Here is a 25,135-nt window from a genome sequence, read left to right on the forward strand (position 1 = left end):
TGTACCAGTACACCTCCTGGACAGGACGCTAGTCTTTCTCCTGTTTCTGTAGTGAGACAGACAGCCTGATGTACCAGTACACCTCCTGGACAGGACGCTAGTCTTTCTCCTGTTTCTGTAGTGAGACAGACAGCTTGATGTACCAGTACACCTCCTGGACAGGATGCTAGTCTATCGCTGGACCTTTATGCTTCATTTTTACTTTACATTTTAATACCACATCAGTACCACGAGAATTCTGAAGGCGTTAGAATCCGTACATATCCATGCTTCAACCCATTGGTTAATTGTAGTCTAAATGGAAGTGAACAGTCGTCCAGCCTAGCCTTCAATGCAGTACTGTACCCCACCCTTTGCCTTGCTATTCTCTCATTATATGACTGGTGCTGTCTCTGAGGTCCTATTAAAGAGGCTAAAGACCAGCTTTAATGTTGCTGTTATACTGTTTAATGGCCAAGCTTACTGCAAAGGCTTTTAATTCCTTTCTTTCTCCCCTCATAACAGCAGGAAAATGAATGTTTGTGTGTGGCTGGTGTACTGTAGGCGTCAGGATAAGGATTATAGATAAAAGAAGGTACAGGATCACAGTGTGGGTAAACAGAGTTATGGAACAAGAAAGAGGAGACTTAGAGGAGAGGTCAGACTTGGCCAGTGTGTGCTGTTTGTGCCACACACACACACACACACACACACACACACACACACACACAAAAACCATGCTGTATGGACAAGGGTTTCTCTGAAGAGTTGAAATTCTATCAGGGGAATGAAATATGCCCACTCTCATCATACAATAACCGTGTGTGTGTGTGTCCCTTTCAGGACGTGGTAGTGGTCGGGGAGGAGAACTTCACCACACCCTGCTATATCCAGATGGATGAGGAGGCATGTCATCTACTGACAGAGACCCTGGGGACCTACTGCCTGGTGGGCCAGTCTGTCAGCAAGGCTGCCGCCAAGCGCCTCAAACTGGCCATCTTCGGCCCTGTGTCAAGCACCACCCTGGAGTACCACATTAGAGTCTACTGTCTGGACGACACCCAGGACGCACTCAAGGTACGGGGGTGGGGGGGCAGCATTAAGATAGCCTCACTGACAGCTTGGGACTCCTTGGGACTCCTAATATGGACACCGTACACAACGCACACCAATGAAGTCATACTTTCTCTCGCTTACCTGTGCACCCCACTCACTCACTCACACTCACTCACAACATTTCAAGGGAGGATAGTTTGAAAACAAAATGTTAGGTTGGTGTTTAATGATATGTCAAAGTAACTTTAATTGGTCTTGCTTTCAAAGGGAATTTTGTAGTTGGTGTGTTGGAGGATGAGGAAGCGACGGAGTCGATTGATATTCATATACTGCAGTAGTTGTTGAAGGAGGAGGCGGAGTCGATTGATATTCATATACTGCAGTAGTTGTTGAAGGAGGATGCGGAGTCGATTGATATTCTTTTACTGCAGTAGTTGTTAAAGGAGGAGGAGAAGGCGGAGTCGATTGATATTCTTATACTGCAGTAGTTGTTGAAGGAGGAGGCGGAGTCGATTGATATTCATATACTGCAGTAGTTGTTGGAGGAGGAGGCGGAGTCGATTGATATTCTTTTACTGCAGTAGTTGTTGAAGGAGGAGGAGGCGGAGTCGATTGATATTATTTTACTGCAGTAGTTGTTGAAGGAGGAGGAGGCGGAGTCGATTGATATTATTTTACTGCAGTAGTTGTTGAAGGAGAAGGCGGAGTCGATTGATATTCTTTTACTGCAGTAGTCGTTGAAGGAGGAGGCAGAGTCGATTGATATTCTTTTACTGCAGTAGTTGTTGAAGGAGGAGGAGACGGAGTCGATTGATATTCTTTTACTGCAGTAGTCGTTGAAGGAGGAGGAGACGGAGTCGATTGATATTCTTATACTGCAGTAGTTGTTGAAGGAGAAGGAGGCGGAGTCGATTGATATTCTTATACTGCAGTAGTTGTTGAAGGAGGAGGCGGAGTCGATTGATATTCTTTTACTGCAGTAGTTGTTGAAGGAGAAGGAGGCGGAGTCGATTGATATTCTTATACTGCAGTAGTTGTTGAAGGAGGAGGAGGCGGAGTCGATTGATATTCTTATACTGCAGTAGTTGTGGAAGGAGAAGGCGGAGTCGATTGATATTCTTATACTGCAGTAGTTGTTGAAGGAGAAGGAGGCGGAGTCGATTGATATTCTTATACTGCAGTAGTTGTTGAAGGAGGAGGCGGAGTCGATTGATATTCTTATACTGCAGTAGTTGTTGAAGGAGAAGGAGGCGGAGTCGATTGATATTCTTACATTGCAGTAGTTGTTGAAGGAGGAGTCGGAGTCGATTGATATTCTTATACTGCAGTAGTTGTTGAAGGAGGAGGAGGTGGCGTCGATTGATATTCTTATACTGCAGTAGTTGTTGAAGGAGGAGGAGGCGGAGTCGATTGATATTCTTATACTGCAGTAGTTGTTGGAGGAGAAGGCGGAGTCGATTGATATTCTTATACTGCAGTAGTTGTTGAAGGAGGAGGCGGAGTCGATTGATATTCTTATACTGCAGTAGTTGTTAAAGGAGGAGGGGAAGGCGGAGTCGATTGATATTCTTATACTGCAGTAGTTGTTGAAGGAGAAGGAGGCGGAGTCGATTGATATTCTTATACTGCAGTAGTTGTTGAAGGAGGAGGCGGAGTCGATTGATATTCATATACTGCAGTAGTTGTTGAAGGAGGAGGAGACGGAGTCGATTGATATTCTTATACTGCAGTAGTTGTTGAAGGAGAAGGAGGCGGAGTCGATTGATATTCTTATACTGCAGTAGTTGTTGAAGATGAGGAAGAGGCGAAGTCTATTGATATTCTTATACTGCAGTAGTTGTTGAAGGAGGAGGAGGCGGAGTCGATTGGTATTCTATTCTGCAGTAGTTGTTGAAGGAGGAGGAGGTGGCGTCGATTGATATTCTTATACTGCAGTAGTTGTTGAAGGAGGAGGCGGAGTCGATTGATATTCATATACTGCAGTAGTTGTTGAAGGAGGAGGAGACGGAGTCGATTGATATTCTTATACTGCAGTAGTTGTTGAAGGAGAAGGAGGCGGAGTCGATTGATATTCTTATACTGCAGTAGTTGTTGGAGGAGAAGGAGGCGGAGTCGATTGATATTCTTATACTGCAGTAGTTGTTGAAGATGAGGAAGAGGCGAAGTCTATTGATATTCTTATACTGCAGTAGTTGTTGAAGGAGGAGGAGGCGGAGTCGATTGGTATTCTATTCTGCAGTAGTTGTTGAAGGAGGAGGCGGAGTCAATTGGTATTCTTATACTGCAGTAGTTGTTGGAGGAAGAGGCGGAGTCGATGGATATTCTAATACTGCAGTAGTTGTTGGAGGATGGGGTGACATTCTAATAATGATCTTGTACATTATTGAACATCAAGAATGCAGTCGCTGTACAGTATTTGCAGTCTATTGTGGACCTTTTGGTACCCTTCTTTTACACCAGACTAGTTGATATAGACAATGGATGTGTTTCATATGACTCTCTATTTCCTATGTACTAGTGCACTATTTTTATTAAGATCCCTATGGGCCTTAGTCAAAAGTAGGACACTATATTGGGAATAGGGTGCCATTTGGAACGGGCCCTATAAAATCTAAATTGAAACGTTTGTGAGAAAGTTACTAGCACAAATACAGTATAACACCCCCTAACCTCTTACCATCACAATAGCAGCAGAGGTTAGTAAAAAATACGTTGTAACTTCTTGCATGGGGAGCTATGATATTTATGCCTCTACTTTCTCAATCATTCTTCACAATTCGTTCAGGATTTTCCGTAATCATGGCAGCATCCACATTAATATAGAAGTGTTTAGAAACATACTATTTTCTTATTTACCACAAAAGTGACTCCAAAATGACACTACATTATTACAATGAATTTCTATTGGGCACAAAATAATCTGAAACACAACCATAACAAACAGCAAATGCATCCAACAAATGTAGAGTCACAAGCCTGATGTAGACATTGGTGCTAGGATTATGGGACCAAATACTAACCTTTTGACTTCTTTAATACAGTGAGGGAAAAAAGTATTTGATCCCCTGCTGATTTTGTATGTTTGCCCACTGACAAAGAAATGATCAGTCTATAATTTTAATGGTAGGTTTATTTGAACAGTGAGAGACACAATAACAGCAAAAAAATCCAGAAAAACGCATGTCAAAAATGTTATAAATTGATTTGCATTTTAATGAAGGAAATAAGTATTTGACCCCTCTGCAAAACATGACTTAGTACTTGGTGGCAAAACCCTTGTTGGCAATCACAGAGGTCAGACGTTTCTTGTAGTTGGCCACCAGGTTTGCACACATCTCAGGAGGGATTTTATCCCACTCCTCTTTGCAGATCTTCTCCAAGTCATTAAGGTTTCGAGGCTGACGTTTGGCAACTCGAACCGTCAGCTCCCTCCACAGATTTTCTATGGGATTAAGGTCTGGAGACTGGCTAGGCCACTCCAGGACCTTAATGTGCTTCTTCTTGAGCCACTCCTTTGTTGCCTTGGCCGTGTGTTTTGGGTCATTGTCATGCTGGAAGACCCAGGGAAGGAGGTTCTCACCCAAGATTTGACGGTACATGGCCCCGTCCATCGTCACTTTGATGCGGTGAAGTTGTCCTGTCCCCTTAGCAGAAAAACACCCCCAAAGCATAATGTTTCCACCTCCATGTTTGACGGTAGGGATGGTGTTCTTGGGGTCATAGGCAGCATTCCTCCTCCTCCAAACACGGCAAGTTGAGTTGATGCCAAAGAGCTCCATTTTGGTCTCATCTGACCACAACACTTTCACCAGATGTCCTCTGAATCATTCAGATGTTCATTGGAAAACTTCAGATGGGCATGTATATGTGGTTTCTTGAGCAGGGGGACCTTGCGGGCGCTGCAGGATTTCAGTCCTTCACAGCGTAGTGTGTTACCAATTGTTTTCTTCGTGACTATGGTCCCAGCTGCCTTGAGATCATTGACAAGATCCTCCCGTGTAGTTCTGGGCTGATTCCTCACCATTCTCATGATCATTGCAACTCCACAAGGTGAGATCTTGCATGGAGCCCCAGGCCGAGGGAGATTGACAGTTATTTTGTTTTTCTTCCATTTGCGAATAATCGCACCAACTGTTGTCACCTTCTCACCAAGCTGCTTGGCAATGGTCTTGTAGCCCATTCCAGCCTTGTGTAGGTCTACAATCTTGTCCCTGACATCCTTGGAGAGCTCTTTGGTCTTGGCCATGGTGGAGAGTTTGGAATCTGATTGATTGATTGCTTCTGTGGACAGGTGTCTTTTATACAGGTAACAAACTGAGATTAGGAACACTCCCTTTAAGAGTGTGTTCCTAATCTCAGCTCGTTACCTGTATAAAAGACACCTGGGAGCCAGAAATCTTTTTGATTGAGAGGGGGTCAAATACTTATTTCTCTCATTAAAATGCAAATCAATTTATAACATTTTTGACAAGCGTTTTTCTGGATTGTTTTGTTGTTATTCTGTCTCTCACTGTTCAAATAAACCTACCATTAAAATTAAAGACTGATTATTTCTTTGTCAGTGGGCAAACGTACAAAATCAGCAGGGGATCAAATACTTTTTTCCCTCACTGTACACATATAAGTGATTTTGTCCAAATACTTTTGGTCTCTTAAAATTTCTAAACAGTTCCCGATAACGATGAAAATACCCTCAATTTAAGATGACAGTCTGCAATTTAACCGCATGGTCTTTGTATAATTTTAAATTCAAAGTGCTGGAGTACAGAGCTAAAACCACAAAAAATATCACTGGCCCAATACTTTTGGAGCTCACTGTACGCTAATACAATGACTTCACCCGTCTGCTGGTTTGCACAAGCCTCATACAGCCATAGGCTTATGCATCCAGTGTTGTAATGGATACTACCATTGCGGTTACCGTAAGTCAAAAGTTCAGTCAGTCAAAAGTCAATGTAAGTCAAGTTGTACATTGTGTTATTGTCTTTGCTGCTGTAGGAAGTCCTTCATTGTGTTATTGTCTTTGCTGCTGTAGGAGGTACTTCATTGTGTTATTGTCTTTGCGGCTGTAGGAAGTACTTCAGATGGAGACCCAGATGGGAGGGAAGCTGCTGGATGAACCAAAGACACTGAACTTCAAGGACAGCACCCACAACCTGCGCCTCTCTGTCCACGACGTCCCCCACGGACAGTGGAAGAGCAAGCTGCTTGCCAAGTACCAGGTGAGCTCATGGTGAAACTTGAAAGTTGTCATAGACCATGTACACCTTTATTGGTCTGCTCGACTGGTATGGCGATACATAGATTTCAGTGATTGAAAATGACCATGTACATGCAATATATAGTGAATAAAGGGGGGGGGTGGTGTGTGTGTGTGTGTGTGTGTGTGTGTGTGTGTGTGTGTGTGTGTGTGTGTGTGTGTGTGTGTGTGTGTGTGTGTGTGTGTGTGTGTGTGTGTGTGTGTGTGTGTAGGAGATCCCCTTCTACCAGGTGTGGAGTGGCTGCCAGCGGACCCTTCACTGCACCTTCACCCTGGAGCGGTTCAGCTCCAGCACCACAGAGCTCAGCTGTAAACTGTGTGTACGCCAAGTAGAAGGGGAGGGGCAGATCTTTCAGCTCAGCAGCACTTTGTCTGAGGTGAGACTCAAACCTCACACCACCTTTTACTGGATACACTGTACACTCTGTGTGTGTGACTCAAATGGCACCCTATTTCATATGTAGTGCGCTACTTTTGACCAGTGCTCTGGTCAAAAGTAGTGCACTATAAAGGTTGCCATTTGGGATGCACACTCTGACTATAGCACACTCTGACCTTCTGAGGTAAAACCCAGCTCCAGCTACACTCCCGACTTCTGAGGTAAAACCCAGCTCGAACTACACTCCGGACCTAGACCAGCTCTGACTACACACCAGACCTAAACCATCTCTAACTACACTCCAGACTTAGGTCCAAATACTATTTGAAATATTTAGAATACTTTATTAAGCATTTGCTTTTGGCTGCCTGGAGTGCAGGATGAGACGAGTTTCCTCGTTTGCTTTTGACTTGGTTGGTTCCATTGTGCCAGGCAAGCTCAATTTAACAGTCTGATGGCTTTGAGATAGATGCTGTTTTTCAGTCTTTTTATTTTATTTTTGTTTCACCTTTATTTAACCAGGTAAGCTAGTTGAGAACAAGTTCTCATTTACAACTGTGACCTGGCCAAGATAAAGCAAAGCAGTGCGACACAAACAACAACACAGAGTTACACATGGAACAAACAAGCGTACAGTCAATAACACATAAAAAAAGAAGGTCTATATACAGTGTGTGCAAATGGCGTGAGAAGGTAAGGCAATAAATAGGCCATAGTAGCGAAGTAATTACAATTTAGTAAATTAACACTGGAGTGATAGATGAGCAGATGGTGATGTGCAAGTAGAGATACTGGTGTGGAAAAGAGCAGAAAAGTAAATTAAAACAGTATGGGGATGAGGTAGGTAGATTGGGTGGGCTATTTACAGATGGAATATGTACAGCTGCAGTGATCGGTTAGCTGCTCAGATAGCTGATGATTAAAGTTAGTGAGGGAAATATAAGTCTCCAGATTCAGCGATTTTTGCAATTCGTTCCAGTCATTGGCAGCAGAGAACTGGAAGGAAAGGCGGCCAAAAGAGTTGTTGGCTTTGGGGATGACCAGTGAGATATACCTGCTGGAGCGCGTGCTACGGGTGGGTGTTGTTATCGTGACCAATGAGCTGAGATAAGGTGGAGCTTTACCAAGCATAGACTTATAGATGACCTGGAGCCAGTGGGTCTGGCGACGAACATGTAGTGAGGGCCAGCCGACTAGAGCATACAGGTCGCAGTGGTGGGTAGTATAAGGGGCTATGGTGACAAAACGGATGGCACTGTGATAGACTGCATCCAGTTTGCTGAGCAGAGAAATGGAAGCTATTTTGTAAATGACATCGCCGAAGTCGAGGATCGGTAGGATAGTCCGTTTTACGAGGGTATGTTTGGCGGCGTGAGTGAAGGAGGCTTTGTCGCAAAATAGGAAGCCGATTCTAGATTTAATTTTGGATTGGAGATGTTTACTATGAGTCTGGAAGGAGAGTTTACAGTCTAACCAGACACCTAGGTATTTGTAGTTGTCCACATATTCTAAGTCAGAACCATCCAGAGTAGTGATGCTAGTTGGGCAGGCGGGTGCAGGCAGCGAATGGTTGAAAAGCATGCATTTGATTTTACTAGCGTTTAAGAGCAGGTAGTCTGTCCAATGGTGATGAGTTGGACAGACCACACCACCCTCTGGAGAGCTCTGCTGTTGTAGGCTGTGGTTGCTGTACCAGGTGGTGTTACAGCCCGACAGGATGCTCTCCATTGTGAATCTGTAAAAGTTTGGGAGGGTCTTAGGTGTCAAGCCAAATTTCTTAAGCCACCTGAGGTTGAAGAGGCGCTGTTGCGCCTTCTTCACCTCACTGTCTGTGTGGGTGGACCATTTCAGTTTGTCAGTGAGGTGTACACCAAGGAACTTGAACTTCCACCTTCTCTACTACTGTCCCGTCGATGTGGATATGGGGTGCTCCCTCTGCTGTTTCCTGAAGTCCACGATCATCTCCTTTGTTTTGTTGACATTGAGTGAAAGGTTATTTTCCTGGCCCCACACTCCCAGAGCCCTCACCACGTCCTTGTAGGCTGTCTCGTCATTGTTGGTAATCAAGCCTACTACTGTTGTGTCGTCTGCAAACTTGATGATTGAGTTGGAGGTGTGCTTGGCCACACATTCATGGGTGAACAGAGAGTACAGAAGAGGGCTGAGCATGCACCCTTGTGGGGCCCCAGTGTTGAGGATCAGTGAAGTGGAGGTGTTGTTTCCAACTTCACCACCTAGGGGCGGCCCATCAGGAAGTCCACCCAGTTGCACAGGGCGGGGTTCAGACCCAGGGCCTCGAGCTTAATGATGAGCTTGGAGGGAACTATGGTGTTGAATGCTGAGCTGTAGTCTATGAACAGCATTCTTACATGGGTATTCCTCTTGTCCAGATGGGATAGGGCAGTGTGCAGTGTGATGGCGATTGCATAGTCTGTGGATCTATTGGGGCGGTAAGCAAATTGAAGTGGGTCTATGATGACAGGTAAGGTAGAGGTGATGTGATCCTTGACTAGCTTCTCAAAGCACTCCATGATGACAGAAGTGAGTGCTACGGGGCAATAGTAATTTAGTTCAGTTACCTTTGCTTTCTTGGGTACAGGAACAATGGTGGCCATCTTGAAGCATGTGGGGACAGCAGACTGGGATAGGGAGAGATTTAATATTTCCGTAAATACACCAGCCAGCTGGTCTGCGCATGCTCTGGGGACGTGGCTAGGGATGCCGTCTGGGCCGGCAGCCTTGCGAGGGTTAACACGCTTAAATGTCTTACTCACATCGGCCAGGAGAGCCTGAAGGAGAAGGAGAGCCCACGGTTCTTGGTAGTGGGCCACGTTGGTGGCACTGTGTTAACCTCAAAGTGGGCGAAGAAGTTGTTTAGCTTGTCCGGAAGCAAGACGTCGGTGTCCGCGACGTGGCTTGTTTTCCTTTTGTAGTCCGTGATTGTCTGTAGACCCTGCCACATACGTCTTGTGTCTGAGCCGTTGAATTGCGACTCCACTTTGTCTCTATTCTGGCGTTTTTCCTGTTTGATTGCCTTGCAGAGGGAATTTTTAAATAACATAATTTTTTTTAAATGTAACCTTTATTTAACTAGGCAAATTCTTATTTACATTGACGGCCTACCCCGGCCAAACCCCTACGACACTGGGCCAATTGTGCGCCGCCCTATGGGAATAACTACACTGTTTGTATTCTGACATATTCCCAATCACCTTGCCATGTTTAAATGTGGTCGTTCACTCTTTTAGTTTTGCACGAATGCTGCCATCTATCAATGGTTTCTGGTTAGGGTAGGTTTTAATAGTCACGGTGGGTACAGCATCTCCTATACACTTTTTCACCGTTTCAGTATATTCGTCGATATTATTCTCAGAAGCTACCTGGAACATATCACAGTCTGTGTGATCAAAACAGTCTTGTAGCATGGATTTCGATTGGTCAGACCAGCGTTGAATAGTCCTTAGCACGGGTACTTCCTGTTTGAGTTTCTGCCTATAGGAAGGGAGGAGCAAAATGGAGTCGTGGTCAGATTTGCCGAAAGGAGGGCAGGGGAGGCCCTTGTAGGCATTCCAAAAGTTGGAGTAGCAGTGCGAGTGTTTTAGCAGCGTGAATACTACAGTCAATGTGTTGATAGAACTTCGGCAGCCTAGTCCTCAAATTCGCTTTGTTAAAATCCCCATCTACAATAAATGCAACCTCAGGATATGTTGTTTCCAGTTTGCATAAAGTCCGGTGAAGTTCTTTGAGGGCCGTCGTGGTATCGGCTTGAGGGGGGATATACACGGCCGTGACTATAACCAAAGAAAATTATCTTGGGAGATAATACAGCCAGCATTTGATGGTAAGGGATTCTAAGTCGGGTGAACAAAAGGACTTGAGTTCCTGTATGTTATCACAATTACACCATGAGTCGTTAATCATCACCATACACCCCTGCCCTTCTTCTTCCCGGAGAGATATTTATTCCTGTCTGCGCGATGAACTGACAACCCAACTGGCTGGACCGACTCAGACAGTATATCCCGAGAGAGCCATGTTTCCGTGAAACAGAGTATGTTACAATCCCTGATGTCTCTCTGGAAGGAGATCCTCGCCCTGAGCTCGTCCACTTTATTGGCCAGAGACTGAACATTAGCAAGTATTATACTCTGAAGCGGTGGGTGGTGTGTGCGCCTCCTAAGTTGGATATTGGGCTAATAATGTAAGAAATAATAAATAAAAAAACAAAGTACTGCAAAGTTTCCTAAGAGCTAGAAGCAAGACAGCCCTCTCTGTCAGCGCTCATTGTCATCTCCATACCACAGTCTGGGTAAATTGTCATCTCTATACCACAGTCTGAGTAATATTGGCATCTCTATACCACACTCTCTGACATTAACCTTGCCAGAGAAAAGAGACTTCCATGAAAAGATGGTCACATACTGCTCTTCTACTAAGAGAAAGTAGCTAAGCAAATTTTTACTTTAAATCGACAGTCCAGGACTGGCACACACTAACCTTTTTAAAACATTTATCTACAGGGGTTTAGGGTAGACGCTACTGGACTTTCAGCACTTTGATTTTCCTGCGGTGTCAAAACAGGGACAACCATGTAGCAAGCCATGTCGTGTGAAAGCATTGTGGATTGTGCCTATTCTTTTTGCGGAAAGCTTTTTGAACCTCTAATCAATTGCCCTTCATTCTAATTTTTTTTCAGCTGTCAGTGAAATAGAATGATGTTTTTCTTAAACAGATAACATTATTGCTAATTCTACAGTAATGTTCACAAAACACTAGTCATTTTAGTATATACTACAATTTTTACTATAGTAATACTACAATATTTATAGTATAGTACACTTTGCAACACTGTCGTGTTTTTGTGGACATGACTGTAGTATTCTGTCGTGACGTTGGATTGATTACTGTAACGACTGCTGTTCATCGAATGGTTAACTGTTTATAATTACATGATTAAATGAATCAGGTAATTATTAACTCAGTAACCTGGGGCACCATGGGAACGTTTGGCTTTATTGAGTTTCTATTTCCCAAATTAACTCAAAGAATATCAGAATATCGATTTTACAACAGTCGCTAATTAATTAATTTCCTCTACAGTCATTCTGAACGTCACATAATCCGGGAATCTGAACAAACCCAAGTCCCACTAAATAAGTCCATACCACACCAATTGAGTTGATTATTTATTTACTAACAAGCTAAAATGATAATATAAGATACAGATACACAAACACACAGTCTAGGCTATTGATTAGAACTTAGTACAATGAAACAGGTCCCTAGCGGACCAACACAATATGACACGTGTTACACAAAATGGGGATTTAACCTCTCTAGGCTAGGTGGCACCAAATCGTCCCACCTACGTAACAGCCAGTGTAATCCCGTGGCGCGTTATTCAAAAACCTCAGAAATGCAAAAACTTCAATTTTTCAAACATATGACTATTTTACACCATTTTAAAGACAAGACTCTCGTTAATCTAACCACACTGTCCGATTTCAAAAAGGCTTTACAACGAAAGCAAAACATTAGATTATGTCAGCAGAGTACCCAGCCAGAAATAATCAGACACCCATTTTTCAAGCTAGCATATAATGTCACATAAACCCAAACCACAGCTAAATGCAGCACTAACCTTTGATGATCTTCATCAGATGACAACCCTAGGACATTATGTTATACAATACATGCATGTTTTGTTCAATCAAGTTCATATTTATATCAAAAACCAGCTTTTTACATTAGCATCTGACTAGCATGTGACTAGCATTCCCACCGAACACTGCCGGTGAATTTACTAAATTACTCACGATAAACGTTCACAAAAAGCATAACAATTATTTTAAGAATTATAGATACAGAACTCCTCTATGCACTCGATATGTCAGATTTTAAAATAGCTTTTCGGTGAAAGCACATTTTACAATATTCTCAGTAGATAGCCCGGCATCACAGGGCTAGCTATTTAGACACCCAGCAAGTTTAGCACTCACCAAAGTCAGCTTTACTATAAGAAAAATGTTATTACCTTTGCTGTCTTCATCAGAATGCACTCCCAGGACTTCTACTTCAATAACAAATGTTGGTTTGGTTCAAAATAATCCATAGTTATATCCAAACAGCGGCGTTTTGTTCATGCGTTCAAGACACTATCCGAAAGGGTAAATAAGGGTGACGAGCATGGCGCAATTCGTGACAAAAAAATTCTAAATATTCCATTACCGTACTTCGAAGCATGTCAACCGCTGTTTAAAATACATTTTTATGCCATTTTTCTCATAAAAAAGCGATAATATTCCGACCGGGAATCTGCGTTTAGGTAAACAGAGGAAAGAAAATAAAGCATTCGGTCGACTCGGGCACGCGCCTAAGCCCACAGTACTCTGATCGGCCAGTTGCCAAACGCGATAAAGTGTTTCAGCCAGAGCCTGCCTCGATATCGTTCAGCTTTTTCCCGGGCTCTGAGAGCCTATGGGAGCCGTAGGAAGTGTCACGTTAGAGCAAAGATCCTAAGTCTTCAATAAAAACAGCCTAGATGAAACACATCTTGTCAGACAGGCCACTTCCTGCATGGAATCTTCTCAGGTTTTGGCCTGCTATTTGAGTTCTGTTATACTCACAGACACCATTCAAACAGTTTTAGAAACTTTAGGGTGTTTTCTATCCAAAGCCAATAATTATATGCATATTCTAGTTACTGGGCAGGAGTAGTAACCAGATTAAATCGGGTACGTTTTTTATCCGGCCGTGTCAATACTGCCCCCTAGCCCTAACAGGTTAAAAAGAGAGAGAAAGAGAGAGTGCACGAGAGAAAAGCACACTAGGGTACATTTGTAAACTATGCTTAGTTTAACCCTAACCTTGCCCCGAACTGCTGCTCTTATGGGTCAGAATATAATGATGTAATTACATGTCGAAGGTCTCCGATGGGGTATCTCCTCGTGGACCGAGTTACAACTTCTCCTCTGATGGAGAACACTTCTGTTGTTACCAGGTGTAACTCTCTGGATTGTCCAGACGATGTCAGTGTCCTTTCTCGTAGTGGTTGGTTTCCTCGCCCTTGTTCTGAAAGGAGTCTTTTGAGGACAGCCAGTCGTGTAGCTCAGGGCTCCAGTGAGGAATGAAAGCAGTGTAGACACGATTCCTTGGAGAGTGGTAACCAGGTGGTCCTGCTTGAATTCACCCTCTTAGACGCAGCTACTCATCCGTAGCATAAATTGTTAAAAGGTTCCTTTGTCTTCTTGAACCTCGTGTTGCGTTTTGTGGTTGCTGACTACTCAGACCTTGGCTGCAGCGCTTGGTCACCTAGTCATGATGTTAATTCTTAACTCACATGTTGTAGACCCTCGGGTCAGAAATGGGCGTTTCCGCCTTCAGGCCAAGTTTTCTGGGCGTAACTAGTTACGAGGCAAGGTCTGGATTTTACTCAGACCCAATTTAGACAACTAACTTCACATTTCATCTTTACAAAAACATTCTCTTTGATCTGGACATTTTCCACACAACGTACCGTATGCAAACATCAGGTAAATATTCAAGTTGCAAGTTTTTGTTATAACGTTGTCATTTAACTTTTAATAACAGAACAAAAATTATATTCATTTTCATATTCCATCTATCGTCATTACTACCATTTTGGCTGACGAAACATATTGTCCCAAAATCCATTTATTGCATGTTGCTGTTCTGAGGTAGGTTCTCCATAGGCCCATCATACATTCCATTCCTCCACAGTGAAAGGACAAAGGGATTTTGTCTGCTGCTTTAAGATTTACAATGGGCGTGAGGTGTCATAAAACCCCCCACCCCCATACCTCTCGATCTCTCCCCTCTAGTGGGTGTGAGAGATGTCTCTTGTAGGAGTGTGGTCAACGGTAACCTGACCCGAACAGGCCAGTCATGACAATTCACTGTAGTGTTTTTGTGGACATGACTGTAGTATACTGTATAGCATTCACTGTAGTGTTTTTTCTGAAGTTTACTATATTATTCACCATTACAGTCATGTCCACAAAAACACCACAGTGAATACTACACAACAACACTACAGTGAATACTAAATAAAATACAAATGAAAAACTATGTTTTTAATGTCACATACACAAGATAGGTGCAGTGAAATGTGTTGTTTTACAGGGTATATTTTTCAGCCATAGTAGAGCAAATTTAAGTGCCTTTCACAAGGACACATCAACAGAGGTTTAACCTTGTCGGTTCTGGAATTCGAACCAGCGACCTTTCGCTGACAGGCCCAATGCTCTAACCTCTAGGCTACCTGCTGCCCTGCAGTCATGCTATAGTCATGTACACAAAAATACTACAGTAAATACTATAGTATATCAATATAGTAATACTACATTATTTCAACCATAGTATACTATAGTATTTTTTCATATGGGTTGTCAGTCTAAATTCTAGCATAGAAGCAGACGAGAGTTGATATGTTGATGAGGGTATATTCATCAACACACTTAATATCTATGTTGAGGGCCCGTTAGTGTGACTATGAGGGGTTGGATGTACAGTGCCGTGAAAAAGTATTTGCCTCCTTTCTGATTTTCAAAATGTTTGCATATTTGTTATATTTAATGTTATCAAATCTTCAACAAAACCTAATATTAGATAAAGGGAACCTGAGTTTACAAATAACAAAATAAATTATACTTATTTTATTTATTTAATGAACAGTTTAATCTGCTGTTGTCCGCTATTGACCCCGTCTGCTGTTAACTTCCCTCTTGTAGTACTTGTGCTGGTGTCTGCCTGCTTTTCTGTCGCTGTGTAAAAGCCCATGTATGGTCAAGGCTGGGTATCAAACAAAGCTATTTTGATCAATCTGCTTGTCTTTCCGACAGCGTAAGAAGTGCTGTTTCACTAAGGGCTAAGTAGACTTGTAATAGAAATCATTTGTATCAACAGAGTTTATTTTCCATTTCATATCAATGATCCCTTTTCTTTTTTAGTAGAAATGCTGTTTTGGCAGTTAGAGGAAAGAGCAGAGCTATGGGACGGGTTCTCTTTGTTTGTTATTGGAATTCATCAGGAAAAGCATTTATAATCAGGCAGAGCGGCCAACTGTGATGAAAACAGGAATTATGGGACAATTCCTCCCAGTAAGACATGCAATGTTGTATGTGTTTGTGCGTGCGTGCTTGTGTACTTGTAAGTGTGTGAGAGAGAGAGAACAACAGCCAGATGCAGTATAAAGAGACTTCAGTGGAGAACAGGCACCATTTTTGGACAGGAACTGATGTAGGAGGAGGAGACACCCTAGCATGTTCACAAGGGTAGTTATTTAACAGATTTATTATTCCCTGCTTTGAAATGCCCGCTGTGGGGCTTTTCTATTCGCCTGCTGTTTGAGTACAGTATCAGCCAGCATACTCACACACCTTCGCACTCACTCACTCACTCACACACACACAAACACACACATATATTCATGTTTCATACACATCACAACTGCTGCTACCAGATTTACTATTGCTAATATTGCGCAGTTTAAGGACTTGCCCCCCCCCCATCCCCCCTTTCTCTGATACATGTATAAATATTGGACAATAAATTGTGCCTTCCTGTATTAAATGCTAAAATGTTTATTATATTCTACTGCCATGTCTCTTTCATCATTAGAGGTTGAAGCAGAGCAGCTGTCGAAGCCCTATTACATTTGCTCCCGTTCGTTATTGTTATTATTATGTTCCTTTTTCTGCCATTTTGGTGAAAATATCCCCATTTCCATGAGATGAAAAGGCCCAAGACTGTGCGATTTAGCAACTTGGTAAAGGCCCAAGGGCCACACCCTCTAATGCAATACCATGCCAATTGGCCACATGGTGGTGGTTTAACAAGTGATTGAAAATGCTAACTTTGTAAGGTCAGCCACGCACCCGTGTGATCTAGAGTGATGACATTTATTTGCAAAACTTGATATATGGCATCTATGGACCAAGGTCTGTAAATGCACTATACTCCAGACTAGTACGTCAAACACCATGGCCATAACTGACCAATAAACATTCACGTGGGTGTGGTGGGTGTGGTCTGTCACATATATCCATATAAATCAGTCACGGATAAACACTGTCAAGGCTTAACATATGCTAGCACATTCATATCGACCACACAGTGACGATATAACAGGCACATTTTTATATATCTTCATCTGTCTGACTCTGAGAGATGGAATTTGGCACACATGCTCAAGGATATGAGTCTAGCTAACCTGTAAAATATGGTTGAGGTTGGCCACATTGTGGCGCTGTTGGACAGGAAAAAACATTAATATGTGAACACCTGCTCTTCGAACATCTCAGTACAAAATAATGGGCATTAATATAGAGTTATAACAGCCTCCACTCTTCTGGGAAGGCTTTCCACTAGATGTTGAAGCATTGCTACAGGGACTTGCTTCCATTCAGCCATGAACATTAGTGAGGTTGGGCACTGATGTGGGGCGATTGGGCCTGGCTCGCAGTCGATGTTCCAATTCATTCCAAAGGTGTTCGATGGGGTTGAGGTCAGGGCTCTGTGCAGGTCAGTCAAGTTCTTCCACACAAACCATTTCTGTATGGACCTCGCTTTGTGCACGGGACATTGACATGTTGAAACAGGAAAGGGCCTTCCCCAAATGGTTGCCACAAAGTTGGAAGTACAGAATCATCTAGAACGTCATTGTAGGCTGTAGCGTTAAGATTTCCCTTCACTGGAACTAAGGGGCCTAGCCAAATCATGAAAAACTGCCCCAGACCATTATTCCTCCTCCACCAAACTTTACAGTTGGCACCATGTATTCGGGCAGGTAGTGTTCTCCTGGCATCCGACAAACCCAGATTCGTCCATTGGAATGCCAGATGGTAAAGCGTGATTCATCACTCTGGGGAACGCATTTCCACTGCTCCAGAGTCCAATGGCGGCAATCTTTACACCACTCCAGCTGGAGCTTGGCATTGCACATGGTGATCTTAGGCTTGTGTGTGGCTGCTCGGACCATGGAAACCCATTTCAAGAAGCTCCCGACAAACAGTTATTGTGCTGATGCTGCTTCCAGACGCAGTTTGGAACTCTGTAGTGAGTGAAGCAACCGAGGACAGACGATTTTTACACGCTACACGCTTCAGCACTCAGCGGTCTCGTTCTGTGAGCTTGTGTGGCCTACCGTTGTTGCTCCTAGACGTTTCCACTTCACAATAACAGCACTTCCAGTTTTTGCAGGGCAGAAATTTGACGAACTGACTTGTTTGAAAGGTGGCATCCTATGACGGTGCCATGTTGAAAGTCACAGAGCTTTTCAGTACGGCCATTCTACTGCCAATGTTTGTCTATGGAGATTGCATCGCTGTGTGCACATTTCTTTACACCCGTCAGCAATGGGTGTGGCTGAAATAGCCGAATCCACTAATTTGAACACATTTTAGGGGTGTTCACATACTTTTATATATATTTGACCAAATCTGGTTCAGCAGTTCTGGAGAAGACGTTTAACGTAGTCAACATCATTGAAAAATGGTCCAAAATACATCAAAAGCAAATAATATTGCATGATCAGTTTGATTTTGAGTTCTGATATTTGGCAAGCTTAGTAAGAAGTACTGTAATTCATCCTAGGGCAGTGTCACCAATTTGTCCTGATGGTTTCACAGTTGGCACACAGCTGAACCCCGGCAACACTGCTTGCAGCTTTCATTTCTTATTGTTGTTGCATTGTCGAGTGGAAACCTGCAAGTAAGCATTTCATTGGATGATAAATACCATGTGGTCCATTGTGGCTCAGTTGGTAGTGCATGGTGCTTGCAACGCCAGGGTTGTGGGTTTGATTCCCATGGGGGACTACTTAGGAAAATGTATGCATTCTCTGGATAAGAGCTTCTGCTAAAGTAATGGAAACTTAAAACACATGCAGTTGTTTTGTTCTTCTATCCTAAAATGTATTTCCATTCAAAATCCTATTTTCCCTAAACCAATCATCTTACCCTCACCTTAACACGTAACCCTAAACCTAACCCAATCATCTTACCCTAACCTTAACACGTAACCCTAAACCTAACTCCTAACCCTAAAGATAACCAGTAAACCCTAATTGCAACCCTAAACCTAACCCCTAAGTTTAAAATAACCTTTGTCTTCATGGGGACATGTTGTTTAACTATCCTTGTGGGGACTTTGGGGGATTTTAGGTCCCCAAAAGCATAGAAGAACCCCCCTCAGCCCCCCCTCCCTCAGCCCTGTCATCACACAGCTAACGCTCTTTGTTTGTGTGTCTGTCTGTTCTCCATCTCAGGACACCCAGAACATCGACACGTCTCTCATGGACCCGGCTAGCAACATCACCACCCTGGTGGGGCTCAACGCCTTCCGTATCCCTCTCTCCATCAGACAGAAGCTCTGTGGCAGCCTGGACGCACCCCAGACCAGAGGATCCAATGACTGGAGGATGCTGGCCCACAAACTCAACCTGGACAGGTCAGAGGGAACACCCCAGCACATACAGCACCTTCAGGAAGTATTCACACCCCGTGACTTTGTTGTGTTGCAGCCTGAATTTAAAATGGATTAAACTGAGATGTTGTCACTGGCCTACTTTACCCCATATTGTCAACGTGGAATTATGTTTTTCAAAATTTTTACAAATTAATTCAAAATTATAAGCTGAAATGTCTTGAGTCAATAAATATTCAACCTCTTTGTTATGGCAAGCCTAAATAAGTTCAGGAGTAAAAATTTGCTTAAAAGTCACACAAGTTGCATGGACTCACTGTGTGCAAAAATATGTGTTTAACATGATTTTTGAATGACTACCTCATCTATGTACCATACACATACACTTATCTGTAAGGTCCCTCAGTCTAGCAGTGAATTTCAAACACAGATTAAACCACAAACAGGGAGGTTTTCCAATGCCTCGCAAAGAACGGCACCTATTGGTAGATGGGTAACAATAAAGAAGGCAGACATTGAATATCCATTTGAGCATGGTGAAGTCATTAATTACACTTTGGATGGTGTATCAATACACCCAGTGACTACAAAGATACAGGAGAATACAATGTTGTTGATCCATCATCAGTTGTTACTCCACAATACTAACCTAAATGACAGAGTGAAAAGAAGCCTGGATAGAATAAAAAATATTCCAAAACATGCATCCTGTTTACATTAAGGCGCTAAAGTAAAATTGCAAAGAATTTAACTTTATGTCCTGAATACAAAGTGTTATGTTTGGGTCAAAGCCAACACAACACATCACTGAGTACCAGTCATCATATTTTCAAGTATGGTGGTGGCTGCATCATGTTATGGGTATGCTTGTTATCGGCAATGACTAGGGAGGTTTTTAGGATGAAAGGAAACGCAATAGAGCTAAGCACAGGCAAAATCCTAGTTCAGTCTGCTTTCCAACAGATACTGGGAGACAAATTCACCTTTCATTAGGACAATAACCTAAAACATAAGGCCAAATATGCACCGGAGTTGTTTACCAAGACGACATTGAATGTTCCTGAGTGGCGTAGTTACAGTTTTGACTTAAATCGGCTTGAAAATCTTTGGCACGACTTGAACATGTCTGTTCAAAAATGATTAACAACTTGACAGAGCTTGAAGAATTCAAAAAATTATGATATGCAAATATTGTACAATCTAGGTGTGCAATGCCCTTAAAGACAACGACTCACAGCTGTAATCGCAGGTGATTCTAACGTGTATTGACTCAGGGGTGTGGATACTTATGTAAATGATATATTTCTGGATTTCATTTTCAATATATTTCAATTCAGGCTGTAACACAACAACATGTGGAATATGTCAAGGGGTATGAATACTTTCTGAAGGCACTGTACATACATACAGCTTCCCATCCCCCAATCCTAACCTTAACCTTTATTGGGGGAAATGCAAAACTGACCCAAGATCAGTGTCTAGGGGCAACTTCACCCTACACCCTTGCACACAACCTTATAAATGCACACACTGATGTCACATCCTCACCACCTACCCCATCCATAATTGTGGTGACCCTTGCCTATGTAGGCAAGCTATGACTGTCCTCGAGTGGCTTAACCCGATTTGAAGCAGTGGTTAGCAAGACTTCAGACATAGACCCATGTTTATCACCAAGATACATTTTTAGATTAAGACAGCTGACACATGTGGATAGAGAGAGTGAGACAAGCGAGCAACAGAAGATGAGGAAGGGAGGGAGGAAGGGAGGGAGGAAGGGAGAGAAGGCAGAAGCGGGGTCCTAAAGTCAAGCCTCTCCCCCCTCTTCTCTGTCTGTGCACTGGGGGGGGAAGGCAGAGGCTGCTTAAGTTAGTTCACGTCTAAGCATCCTACTCCTCATCCTTAAGTTAGTTCACGTCTAAGCAGGAGCATCCTCATCCTTAAGTTAGTTCACATCTAAGCAGGAGCATCCTCATCCTTAAGTTAGTTCACATCTAAGCAGGAGCATCCTCATCCTTAAGTTAGTTCACATCTAAGCAGGAGCATCTTCATCCTTTAGTTAGTTCACATCTAAGCAGGAGCATCTTCATCCTTTAGTTAGTTCACGTCTAAGCAGGAGCATCCTCATCCTTAGTTAGTTCACATCTAAGCAGGAGCATCTTCATCCTTTAGTTAGTTCACATCTAAGCAGGAGCATCTTCATCCTTTAGTTAGTTCACGTCTAAGCAGGAGCATCTCATCCTTAAGTTAGTTCACATCTAAGCAGGAGCATCTTCATCCTTTAGTTAGTTCACATCTAAGCAGGAGCATCCTCATCCTTAAGTTAGTTCACGTCTAAGCAGGAGCATCCTCATCCTTAAGTTAGTTCACGTCTAAGCAGGAGCAGCCTCATCCTTAAGTTAGTTCACGTCTAAGCAGGAGCAGCCTCATCCTTAAGCACAGGGGTGGAGAGAGAACTGCTCTAAAGATGGCTGCATTATGGTGTTGGACATGAACACGACCCTGTTTTTTTTACCACAAAGTTGTCTCTTGTTGTCTCTCAGGTATCTGAACTATTTTGCCACCAAGTCCAGTCCCACAGGGGTGATCTTGGACCTGTGGGAGGCCCAACACTTCCCAGACGGGAACCTCAACAGACTGGCCGCCGTGCTGGAGGAGATGGGTCGCCACGACAGCCTGGTCCCATGACGACGGAGCACTGACACCCGAGGACCGGACCAGGGACCATCTGAGTGGGTCTGAGTCACGGACACCGACGGACACAAACAGACCAACGCACAGACAGACAATGTCCTGACTGTCACCCATGGCAATGGTCGGGACAAAAAAACACGTGTGGGTGGGAGAAATTAGTGAGCAAAAAGACCTTGTTGTTGATGTGTGATCCGAGTCGTTCTCTTTGCTGTGATTATTTTGTATTGGGGGACAACAGAAAGAAAACAAATCCTGGAGATCCCATTGTTATCCTTGGCTGTGCGTTCCTTGGTACAGTCTGCTTTTCTTTATACAGTTTCCTAGGAAACGGTCTATTCTGCTGTCCATATATGTGGATGATTTCCTACTTCAGACTTTACTAACGTATGTAGGCTACTCAGTGACTGTCGCTCAGTCAGAATAGGGAGACAGACAAGGAGCGAAAAGGGACAAGTATTGAAGTGGAGTCCTTGGAATAATGTAGTTATGCGATATGGAGAACCGAATGCAGTCCATTTTATCCGCACCACCAATACTACCCATACATTGGTTCTGTTGATTACATTTAGCTTGTGTTGATTTCCCTAAATATGTTTAATCATGATTTTAATTTCAGGATTCAAGGTGTGGTGAAGAAACTCTTATGTCTTTCTACCCTTTTGTCTAATTTCTTTCATTGTGGTTTTGTTGATCTCTAGCGCCATCCTGTGGCCTTTGGGAAAATAACAACATCTATCTTATAATCGTGTCTGAACCGTGTAAATACATGAATAACAAGTACATTCTAATGGCATTATACTCTTGCTTTATTGTTAATCATTATTCATTTGTATTGTGATTTATTTTCAGTTAGAGCTGTGAACTGTAGGGAGGGGGCTAGCTAACACATTAGCTTTGTTGTTCGAAATTGCCTATTTTGCAGAACAACTGTGCATTTGAGCACTGGCCGCTTTTGTTGGGGATAAATGTGCAGAGAATTATTGAGGTCAAGCATATCTGGGTCTTACTGATAGAGAATAAAGTGGGTGTGGGTGGGGACTGGAGTACAGTGAGGTTGCCCCTAGACGCTGATCTTGGGTCAGTTTTGCATTTCCCCTACTAATGGTTAAGGTTATGATTGGAGGAGTCAAAGCTGTACCTAGAGGAAACTTCACCCTGGAGCGGGTGGGACTGCCTGTGTCTGCTCTGGAGTTACACCATATCAAACTGATCTGAGACCAGAGGGGAGAGGCCAATACCATAATATGGAGAAAAGATGCAATGAAATGTGGACATAAAAGCCTCAGTTGCATTAAGTTGGACTGCCTTATTTTCCCAACTTATACAGGTACATAGTTGAATATGGCAACGGCTTTTTGACTAGCTATGTTCTACATTCTGTCCTTCATTATCTCACTTGATGTCATTCAGAAGAGGAGTTTGATTTTGGTTTCAAAGAAAATAAAAATCTTTACCATAGAATAACTAGTTTGGCATGACAATGAGTTGATTTGATAGCATACAAAGATCTGGGACCAGGCTATAGAATAACATACATGCAATGACAACATACAACTTTCAATATAGGTGTTAGATAATAGTCTGTCCCACATCGTATAACGATACTTACAGTATGCCTTTCTTCAACGTCAAAATGTGGGGCTCAAAACAACTCTAGAATGGAAGACAAAGCTGCATATTAAACTGTTTGTGTAGATGTGGAAAACCTGCTTAGCTATAGCGTAGACAAAGTTTCAGGAAGGTAAAATAGAAGCCAAAACTTTCTTCAGTTTCATAACAAACTGAACCGTGAATACGTGGACTACAGGGACGCAGAGTATCATAGTTTGAAAAGCGCTCACACTTGCAGCCTGTTTCAAAATGTCCACATTGCCATATATGGCCATATGTTCCACAACGCATTAACAGGGTGAATGCTGAAAGAATTAAAAAGGGATATTTTTCATGTAGAAAGAAAAGAGTGCATGTTGACCAACAAAGTGAAATATACAACACAGGGATGTTAATGTGACAGCCTGCGTTAGAAGATATCAAAGTATGTAAATGTTTTATGATGTACAGAATACCACTGTCAAATACATTTTTGGCTGTTTCAGTACAGTATATAAAAAGAGCAGTACAGTTAGATACTAGTTTGTATGTTTACCAGTTTGGTTTATTTTGTTTTTGGTAAAAGCTGTGTCTACTATGCAAACTTGGCATCCTTTACAAACAAATTATATGAATAGAGCTGTGCTAGTAAGTGCATTTTATTTTATTATCTGGATAAAAAGTATTAATGATATCATTTGTGTTAGTGTAGTGAGGTTGTCGTCCACTCTAGTTTGGCTTCATGACGCCGCCGCTGACTCTCCCAAAACGCTTGCATCTCCTCAGTTTCTGTACAAAGTGTAAGAAAGAATTTTTAAGACTGTTAATAAATTATATTTATAAGCAATGCTGAAAATGAGTACTGATGTGGTCTTATGTTAATGCATGAGCTAGTTTAGCTCTGGTCCAGAGCGTTAGTGTACGTTCCTCCACTACTAATATTATTAGTGGAGGAATGTGCCCTGGACCTAACGCCATGGACCAGAGCTAGTCAGTCCTACATTAGGCCAAACACATCATTGAAGTAAGCCATATTGCCCGGTGTTCAGCAACATATTACAACGCGAAGATCAACCAAGTATGAACTCTGCACACGTCTCGCTTTTGACTTGAATATGCATCAGAAAATCAGCCACAACAGTAGTTAAGGCATCAGGAGTATGGAACTGTTTTATTGGGGGAATGTTAAGCCTAGTACATTGATTCATCTCTGTCTCATCAACATATCTCTTGACAGGCCTAATAAGGCACAGACCACTGAGGAAAAGCAGGGCAGGCACTCATTCTGTGCACAATTCAACCACAACAACCTATTCTCCATGTCTAACTCTATTACAATGATAGTACCTCAGATGTACCTTGGAATAAAAGAGGGGGGTACTGTAGATTACCGATAAAATGTTTGCCCCCTCTTCCTCCTCTTGTAAACTGAGGAGAGACAGTGTAGCGAGAGAGAGAGAGAGAGAACGGTAGTGTGAGAAGGATACCCAGTGATGCCCTTCACATTTCTTTAGGAGGTTTTGTAAGGTTGGACAAAGTACCCAGCAAGCAATGAGGAATCGGCCCAAAAGCGGCCCTCTTCCGGGGGGCCGGAACTGATTGAATCAGCCGGTGTCGGACTCGGCCCGGAATCAAAATGAAGGACTGCCCAGAATTGGCCCAAGTACTTCAAGGCCGTTTCCATCTATCGGAATTCAGCCGACTTTGCCGTCATCTTACCAGAATCCCCCCAG

The 25,135-nt window shown here is 42.8% G+C and overlaps 1 protein-coding gene across 2 annotated transcripts in view; it reads left to right on the forward strand.

The window, feature by feature from the left end:
• Positions 1-24,258, forward strand: part of unc5ca (unc-5 netrin receptor Ca) — a 308,049-nt gene extending 283,791 nt beyond the window's left edge. For both annotated transcript variants that reach the window (XM_045707149.2, XM_045707150.2), the window contains 5 exons: positions 823-1,056; positions 6,108-6,257; positions 6,508-6,672; positions 18,961-19,142; positions 21,662-24,258. In XM_045707149.2, the coding sequence (XP_045563105.1) occupies positions 823-1,056; positions 6,108-6,257; positions 6,508-6,672; positions 18,961-19,142; positions 21,662-21,806 (876 nt within the window). In that variant the 3' untranslated portion in view covers positions 21,807-24,258. The remainder of the gene's footprint in view (positions 1-822; positions 1,057-6,107; positions 6,258-6,507; positions 6,673-18,960; positions 19,143-21,661) is intronic.
• Positions 24,259-25,135: the final 877 nt, after the last annotated feature.

The sequence above is a fragment of the Salmo salar genome, chromosome 24 (genome assembly GCF_965601325.2).
Source record: "Salmo salar chromosome 24, fSalSal1, whole genome shotgun sequence".
Taxonomy (NCBI): domain Eukaryota; kingdom Metazoa; phylum Chordata; class Actinopteri; order Salmoniformes; family Salmonidae; genus Salmo; species Salmo salar.